The sequence below is a fragment of the Lampris incognitus genome, chromosome 4, assembly GCF_029633865.1.
Source record: "Lampris incognitus isolate fLamInc1 chromosome 4, fLamInc1.hap2, whole genome shotgun sequence".
In the NCBI taxonomy this organism is placed as follows: domain Eukaryota; kingdom Metazoa; phylum Chordata; class Actinopteri; order Lampriformes; family Lampridae; genus Lampris; species Lampris incognitus.
This window is the reverse complement of record NC_079214.1, coordinates 20,283,357-20,291,438: the sequence shown is the minus strand read 5'-3', so window position 1 is coordinate 20,291,438 and position 8,082 is coordinate 20,283,357. Positions and strand designations below refer to the sequence as shown.

The window sequence follows — 8,082 nt, the reverse complement described above, 5'->3', positions numbered from 1 at the left end:
ACGTGTGTCGGGTTGGGAAACCTGTTCTTCCCGGATGTGCTGAGAGCGAGCCGGAGGAAACCCTTGAAATGAGCCCCTATAAAACACTAATGAGGGCTGAGAAGATCTTCGTGAAGAAGAGGAGGGACCAAGAAGTCCAGATGAGCTAGAACTCTCGGTCCTTCACTCTTCGTTATAGTAATGATGTGTTTGCTTCTGAGCAGAGCCCGGTAGCTGGGTGACATGTTCTGTCCTCCCCATAAGGCTTCCCATACACCCCGGCCTGACTAATAAGGGGGGGGGGGGGAGTCACGTATAGTGCGTGATGTATGTGAAAAATTGCACGATTGGAAGTACTTTAGCCCAGTGGTTTTACTGCCCTAACAGTTAGTCTGTTTCCAGTCCCACGAAGAAGAGATATCATTGCCAAAAGCAGTTACTCAGGAAATATATAAAAAAAGGAGAAAGTTGGAGAGAGCACATGCTGACATCAACAAACCTGTGCAGTTACACACGCACACAATGGCATCCTCACGCAAGCACCGCCAAACACAGTACGAAGCTCGGCTTATCTCTCTACAGCGCCCCCCCCCCCCCAATAAATCAACAAAATCATTGTTGGGAGTATGATATTCTGCGTGTGTCTGCGTGAGCGAGAGAGTGTGTGTGAATGGATGCGCGCGTGGGTGGATGCGCGCGCGTGTGTGTGGATGCGTGTCTGTTTGTGTTTGCGTGAGTGTATCTGTGTGTGTGGATGCGTGTCTGTTTGTGTGTGTGTGTGTGTGTTTGCGTGAGTGTATCTGTGTGTGGATGCGTGTGTGTGTTTGCGTGAGTGTATCTGTGTGTGTGGATGCGTGTGTGTGTTTGCGTGAGTGTATCTGTGTGTGTGTTTGCGTGAGTGTATCTGTGTGTGTGTGGATGCGTGTCTGTGTGTGTGTGTGTGTGTGTGTGTGTGTGTGTGTGTTTGCGTGAGTGTATCTGTGTGTGTGTGTGCGTGTGTGTAGTAGCAGGATGCTCAAGTCTTTGCCCCCCCAGTCAAAGTGGATGTGAGCGGAGCTGCGTGTGAGCCCGAGCTTCAGCTGGTTACACAGATCATTTGCCATGTGCGCCGTTGGGTTTTTCCATCCATTTCCCCAGGAGGGGCAGCCAACCCAGACCACATGCAGTAGTCATGTAGTAATCGGGGCGTGCATAAAGCTGGGTGCAGAAATAAACTGATTTTATTTATCTATAAACAAAAACATATTTTCACAACGCCGCTTGTAAAACCTCCCTGGCCAAATGCAGGTATTCACTATGAAAGCTTCTGAAACGAGTTAACATATTTTGGAGCTACATACAAATTTGAAGGAAATTAAAAATAATGAAATACAGTAAAAATCCTAATGGCCCTATATTGTTCACAAGATCACAAATACCTATTAAATATAAAACATATGGACCTGTAAAAATGGGCAGATATTATGGCGGTGAAATAACGACTTAGAGTAAAATATTGTTTTGTTTTCCTTTCAGAAGGCCTGCACAGCTCTATAACGTTAATATCTTTTTGTTGCAGTGTAAATAGTAAAAAAATACATTCTCACTACGAAAGAAATTAATAATAATAATAATATATTATTATTAATAATAATGGACTCTTACTTCTCTCGCATACACACACGCACGTGCACTAAAAACAATTTACCTCATCAAAATTCAACGATCATCAACATTTTATTTTTAGAAATGTGTAACATCCCCTGTGCAAGCCGACTGCACACACAAAAACATAAATAAATCGACTAACAGGAGGACTGAAAGTACAAATGATCCCCAAACTCTCCGACATAGCTTGAATCCATACTTTTCATCGTAGTTTACAAACGTAATTATTTGTATTTCTTTTCTTTGCTGCAACACCGGCATTTCACTTCTCCGATTTATTGCTATCAAGTATTTATTGGTGTCATTATACATCATTTATAATCATTATTATCATTTATTGAAAATATTCCACTGCGATCGCAGTCTGTTTTTTGTTTTTGTTTTGTGTGCAAATTATTGGTAGGTCCTTTACCAAGTCTTTACATGGGACAGCCTGTAAATAAAGCTCTTTTTCAACTCAATAAATATAGTAAATAAATAAAAAATCAAGGTTGTTTCTTGGCTTCCTTGGCTGCAGCCACAGTTGTTCTGCGCTTAAATACGATTAAACAGGAGCCGATGTACAGCTTAAACGGCGACACCGTTGGGTCTTCGCGCTGTAGTTCTCCTTGTGCTCCACTAGATGGCAATCTCCTCGAGTAGATGAGCAGACCGCACGTGGAGGGAGAGTGTACAAAGTCAGCTCCTCTCGTGTTTCGTCTTAGTGAAAATGTCCAGCCGGCCGGGTTCAATTTAACGTTTCAAAAACTATATTTTTAATTATTCTGTGCATGGCGGGACTGCGTTAAACCCCCTCCCGCCTCCTCGTGCAACAATGTCGGCTGACTGAAGCGCGTGGCGTCATCCTCTATCCTGCACGAGAGCAAAGGCTGCGACAGTTTTTCGTGCGAAGAAACGAAAAAGAAAACCCAGCGGCGCTTCTGTGGATCCGAGGGGGGGGGGATAATAATATTCCAGTCGCGCCGTATCAGACATAAATTTGCGCGAATGAGGGACGCGGTAGGACGACTGGAGGTCCGATTTTACGCATGACGTCAGAGGAGCGTGCGGGACACCGCAGCCTCGTCCCCACCCCCCCACCCCCCACCCTCCTCCAAGTCCGGACAGTCACAAGTGATCAGACTGCCAGACGCGGGGCCAGTCAGCCTCTCACCCTCTTTTCTGCATCTACCGCGCTCCCCTCATCCTCCTTCCTGTATGGTGGATATTATTTTCAACTCTTCTTTCTTGGGTGATATGGGGGATCATTCAAAAAGTAAGTACCCCTCGCGTGCTGTCACGTCATTCTGCTGCGTGAAACGCGTTGTAATGGTCCAGTTTTGTATCAGTATTTTTTTTTAATTTGTCGCTTTTTTTTAATCGGTTGGGGAACACTAGCCTGTACACTGCATTTAAATGTCATGTGCATTCAAACAATGCATACAGTTCTGCTTGAAACAGGGCGCAATTTTCGGGGTGGTGGTGGGGTTGGGGGGTGGGGATGTTCTCTGGAAACTAAACAATCCAGTGTTTTTTAAATGAGGGAGGCTCGCAGAATCTCAACCTGTTACATAACACGTGGAGAAATGCTGCAAGGGAGACTAGCTCCTTGCGAGACCGACACGAACCCCCGACGGTTCCGATGTGATCCCGCACGCGATTTCAATGCAGCGCATTAACTTGCATGTGATACGAGGTGGTGTTGAGGAAGGCACCGTGTGAGACCTGAGGTACGGGGCTGTGTGTTGTCCGCAGAGAAGTCCGGATTCGCGATGTGTGTAGGATGTGGGAGTCAGATCCATGACCAGTACATACTGAGAGTGTCCCCCGACCTGGAGTGGCACGCAGCCTGCCTGAAGTGTGCAGAGTGTAGTCAGTACCTGGATGAGACGTGCACTTGTTTCGTCCGGGACGGCAAAACCTATTGCAAGAGAGATTATGCAAGGTAGGCGTTTGGACTTCATTACTGTTCATAGCGTGTGTGCGTGTGTGTGTGTGTGTGTGTGTGTGTGTGTGTGTTGTGTGTCAGTGAAATGCCATCTAACATGTATGCAGGTCTGTTTCCCATCCCGAATTACACGGGCCAGAGCCCTCTGCTTCTTAATAGTGTGTAGAAACTGCCCGTGCGGACTAAAGTGTCCCGTTTGAGATGAAGCAGACCCCCATCAAACCCTGGAGTGAGAAACGCTTCTCTTGACGGAATCATTGTAACAGCTCGGTGAAACCGAGGGGGCCTCGGGCTCTGTGAGGGGTCTCTGCTGTATAATATTATATCTGCTTATTAGTCGATGCAAATGTGAGAAATTAAGAATAAACACTTGCAACAGATTAGAGCGATCAAATGAAACACGTTTTGATCGCCGTTATATTTCCCTGCTGATATTTTGTTTTTTGATTCCGTCTCCACCACTTCTCACTTTATTCCTGCTCTTTCTTTTCTTTTCTTTTTATTTATTTATTTTTTTGTTTACAGACTGTTCGGAATAAAATGTGCAAAATGCAACCTGGGATTCAGCAGTAGCGACTTGGTGATGAGAGCTCGGGACAATGTGTATCACATCGAGTGCTTCCGGTGCTCGGTGTGCAGCAGGCAGCTGCTGCCGGGGGACGAGTTCTCTCTGCGGGACGACGAGCTGCTGTGCCGCGCCGACCACAGCCTGCTGCTCGAGCGCAGCTCCGCCGGAAGCCCCGTCAGCCCGGGACACATCCACTCCAACAGAGCGCTACACCTGGCAGGTCCGAACATCCTCCTCATCCTCATCATTACTGTTATTATTAATATCACCGTTACTGCCACTATTATTGTTCATGTTACTGTTATTATTATTGTCATCACTATTATTATTAATGCCGCCGTTATTATAATTATTAATGTTACTGTTATGGTTATTATCATAATAATAATATATTTTATTTGTATAGGCCTTTTCATTGTCAAAGACAATCTCAAAGTGCTTGACAGTGCATCATTACTATTATTATTCGTGTTACTGTTATTGTTATAATAACAATCATAATAATTATTAGTCATTTATTATGATTACTGTTACTATAATAATAATAAGATTATTATTAGTAGTACTACTATCAATATTATTAATATCATTACTATCATTACTACTATTACTATTATTATGTTAGTAGTAGTAGTTGTAATATAATTATTATTATTATTCAATTTTACATCATGGGGTCAATGTCTTATGTGATCCGTAGAAATTATCTGTTGATAATAAAATTAGGTCTTAGCCTAATGATAGCAAATTAAGGCAAAAATATAAATATAAAAAAACCCTAAAAGATATCCACCCAGTATTTTGAAGAATCGCTTGGCGAGTAGAAAGGTTTGGAAGGGTTCAGGAAACACAGGCTGTTTGGGTTTTTATATGAGCATTATAGGGCCAGTAGTGAAGATACCAGGCTAACAAACGTTGTTTGTGGCCACTTTTACTGCATAAATATGTTTTATTTTTTGAGAGTATGCTCTTGTGTTTGTTTATTTATTTGGCCTACGTGTAAGGCAAAACCAGCCTGACTTTTCTCCTGGCTATAAATCGTTAATTTCATAATTGATCTGGTTAGCAGTAATCGATACTGTGACACTGATCTGAATAATCTCGCTCCGCTGTTATTTCATGGCTGCCGTGTCTCACCGGCTGACCCACGACACAACGAGACAACGTCACGTTACCGGTGTTCACAAAACAACAACAACAACTTCCCTTTAGCCTCACGTGAGCCTGCCAAGGGAAACCGAGTCAGTTGTCCACCGCTTCAGCTTTACGTCCTGCTTGTAAGCCCGTGTCCGCGTTTTCTGGCTGAATGATTACTTCTTCTTCTTCCGTTCTTCTTCTTCTTCTTCTTTTCCGTTGATCTTCATGAGGTCAGTGTTGCGTCAGTAATAGTTCGGATTGCTCTAACGGACAGACAACAAAGCAAAACATGTGTGTGTGTGTTTTAATATTTGGGTCACAAATTTTTGGAACCAAATGTAATTAGACCGTCGTTATCGTATGAATGTTCATTTTACGTGCACGCAGGACTACGGATCCAGACGATACGCCTGTAACAAACCGCACGTGCACCGGAAACAGCCCTATAGGCGCGCGCTGATGATGAGCGTCTTTACATTCCTTTGAAAACCGTTTGATTTGTTTGTTTGTTTGTTGTTGTTTACGTCTCGCGCTTCTCTCTCCCGGCAGATCCGGTGACGGTCCGGCAGGCCCCGCATCGGAACCACGTGCACAAGCAGTCGGAAAAGACGACGCGCGTGCGGACGGTTCTCAACGAGAAGCAGCTCCACACGTTACGGACGTGCTACAACGCCAACCCGAGACCGGATGCGCTGATGAAAGAGCAACTGGTGGAGATGACGGGCCTCAGCCCGCGGGTGATCCGGGTCTGGTTCCAAAACAAACGGTGCAAAGACAAGAAACGGTCCATCCTCATGAAGCAGCTCCAGCAGCAGCAGCATAGCGATAAGACTGTAAGCATCTTAGTAAGTCACAAGGCGCGTGGGGACGCTCCTCTTCTCTTCTCTGCTGGGATTAATCTCATCCTTCATTGGGGCTCGCTCGCTCGCTCGCTCACAGCTCATGCCGGTAATTTACACCACGCACGGCGAACATATTTTAATTGCGCCGCGGCCAAGTGTGACGTCAGCGAGCACACAAGTCACCCGCGACTTCCAAATTTAGTTTGATTTGCCTTGGCAGAAACAGCGCGCAGCCCATCCAAACGCTTCAACTGCTGCTCAGTCAAACTCTTCGTCAGCTGAAGAGTCAAACAACTGCCTCGGCTTCGGTTGCACGACTTTAAGTTAATGACATCCTCACGGGCTGCGTTGGTTCGAGTCTCTAAAACCTCTCCAGCCGTAAGATCGGTCGTTCTTTCTTGTTCCGCCCCCAGGAGAAACGGTTTTGGGGGGGAAAAGAACTGGTCCCGCAATTCGGGGCACGAGGAGTCGTTTAGTGGCTATAACGTGCTATGAGCGGGGTGTGGTCTTTACACAAACCAAGCTGCACGCGTTGTTTGCATGCATATTTGCACAGCCGGTTACACATTTCTGTTTCTTAACACCGATGACATCCACAAATGCCCCCCACCCCCACCACCCCACGCCTGCTGTATTTCCTGGTCCCTTGACCCAAAGAAAGCCACTTTGAAACACCGTACAATAATTCCGGGTGTGAGGCATCAGCGCAGGGTTATTTGATGACAGGTAGGCGACAGGATTTTTTACATTTTTTGCAGAACCACAATAAATCATACCTGTGCTATATTTCCTTCTCAGAATCTGCAGGGCCTCACAGGGACACCTCTCGTGGCAGGCAGTCCTATCCGGCATGAGAGCACAGTACAAGGGAACCCGGTGGAGGTTCAGACTTACCAGCCTCCATGGAAGGCCCTGAGTGAGTTTGCTTTGCAGAGTGACTTGGATCAGCCAGCCTTCCAACAACTGGTCAGTATGCAACGCATAACAATACCCCACCTCCCACCACCACACACACACACACACACACACACACACACACACAGTGCTAACAGTAACATAACCCGTACCATAGTCACACATACTGCAAATCATAAACACAGAGACAGATCTCCACAGATAAAGATGCACACAGACACCCCCCCCACACACACACACAGGCAATGGCAACATTGTGCCATTGTTGCCTACAAATAATAGGAAAAGCGAACCCCCCCCCCCCCCCAGGAGAATAATTGGGGTATTTGTGCAGCCTTGCATGCTAATCTGCCAATATGAAAGCGCATAGGTATTTTATGACACGCTTTTTCTTCCACTGCAGGTGTCTTTTTCCGAATCGGGCTCGCTGGGGAACTCCTCTGGGAGTGATGTGACTTCTCTGTCCTCTCAGTTACCGGACACCCCGAACAGTATGGTACCCAGCCCGGTGGAGACGTGAGACCTGCAGGCCGAACAGGCCCCTGCAAAGACATAACATACATACAGCATGATCCCGGTCCCCTGCATGTGACCAGCTCATCACAGCGCCCAGAAGAAAGAAGAGAGAAGAGAGAGACGAGTCTTTTTTGTTTCTGTTCCCGATGTAAAAGGAGATGCGATGAACAAGCACCGAGTGACACCAAGTGACTCAAGGACTTTTTTTCTTTTTTTTTCTCCAAACGCCATTAGCCTATCCGAGGTGGCCAGTGCGGAGTTTCCCGTGAGGAGAAAAGCAGAACGCTGTTGCATGAATTGGTATGGACAAAGAAGATGTACAGAAGACCCCTGGATGGATACAATACAAAAAAGACCCCCCCCTTATACAAAACGGAAACAGTTTCCTGTCGAGACAGATGGACATTCAGCGATTTCATTGTGATCATAATTATGTCTTGTTTCTTCCAAATGCGATTTTTGATACATTTATTGGGTTGTGGGGTCGAAGTGACTCCAAATGTCTTTGTCTTAAGGTCGGAGCATGATATCCGCTAATTATACGTGTTGTA

At 45.8% G+C, this 8,082-nt stretch overlaps 1 protein-coding gene across 1 annotated transcript; it reads left to right on the top strand.

Moving 5' to 3' along the window:
• Window positions 1–2,805: 2,805 nt before the first annotated feature.
• isl2b (ISL LIM homeobox 2b) lies at window positions 2,806–7,780 on the top strand. Its single transcript, XM_056279065.1, has 6 exons — window positions 2,806–2,881; window positions 3,361–3,550; window positions 4,079–4,341; window positions 5,808–6,091; window positions 6,899–7,066; window positions 7,419–7,780. Exons 1-6 carry the CDS (start codon window positions 2,824–2,826, stop codon window positions 7,533–7,535), a joined length of 1,080 nt encoding a protein of 359 aa, XP_056135040.1. The 5' UTR covers window positions 2,806–2,823; the 3' UTR covers window positions 7,536–7,780.
• The last annotated feature ends 302 nt before the right edge of the window (window positions 7,781–8,082 follow it).

Coding starts and splice junctions, on each gene's coding strand:
- isl2b (XM_056279065.1), top strand. CDS start 2,824: ATGGTGGATATTATTTTCAACTCTTCTTTCTTGGGTGATATGGGGGAT. Junction 3,551..4,078: donor TGCAAGAGAGATTATGCAAG/GTAGGCGTTTGG, acceptor TTTTGTTTACAG/ACTGTTCGGAATAAAATGTG. Junction 6,092..6,898: donor AGCAGCATAGCGATAAGACT/GTAAGCATCTTA, acceptor TTTCCTTCTCAG/AATCTGCAGGGCCTCACAGG.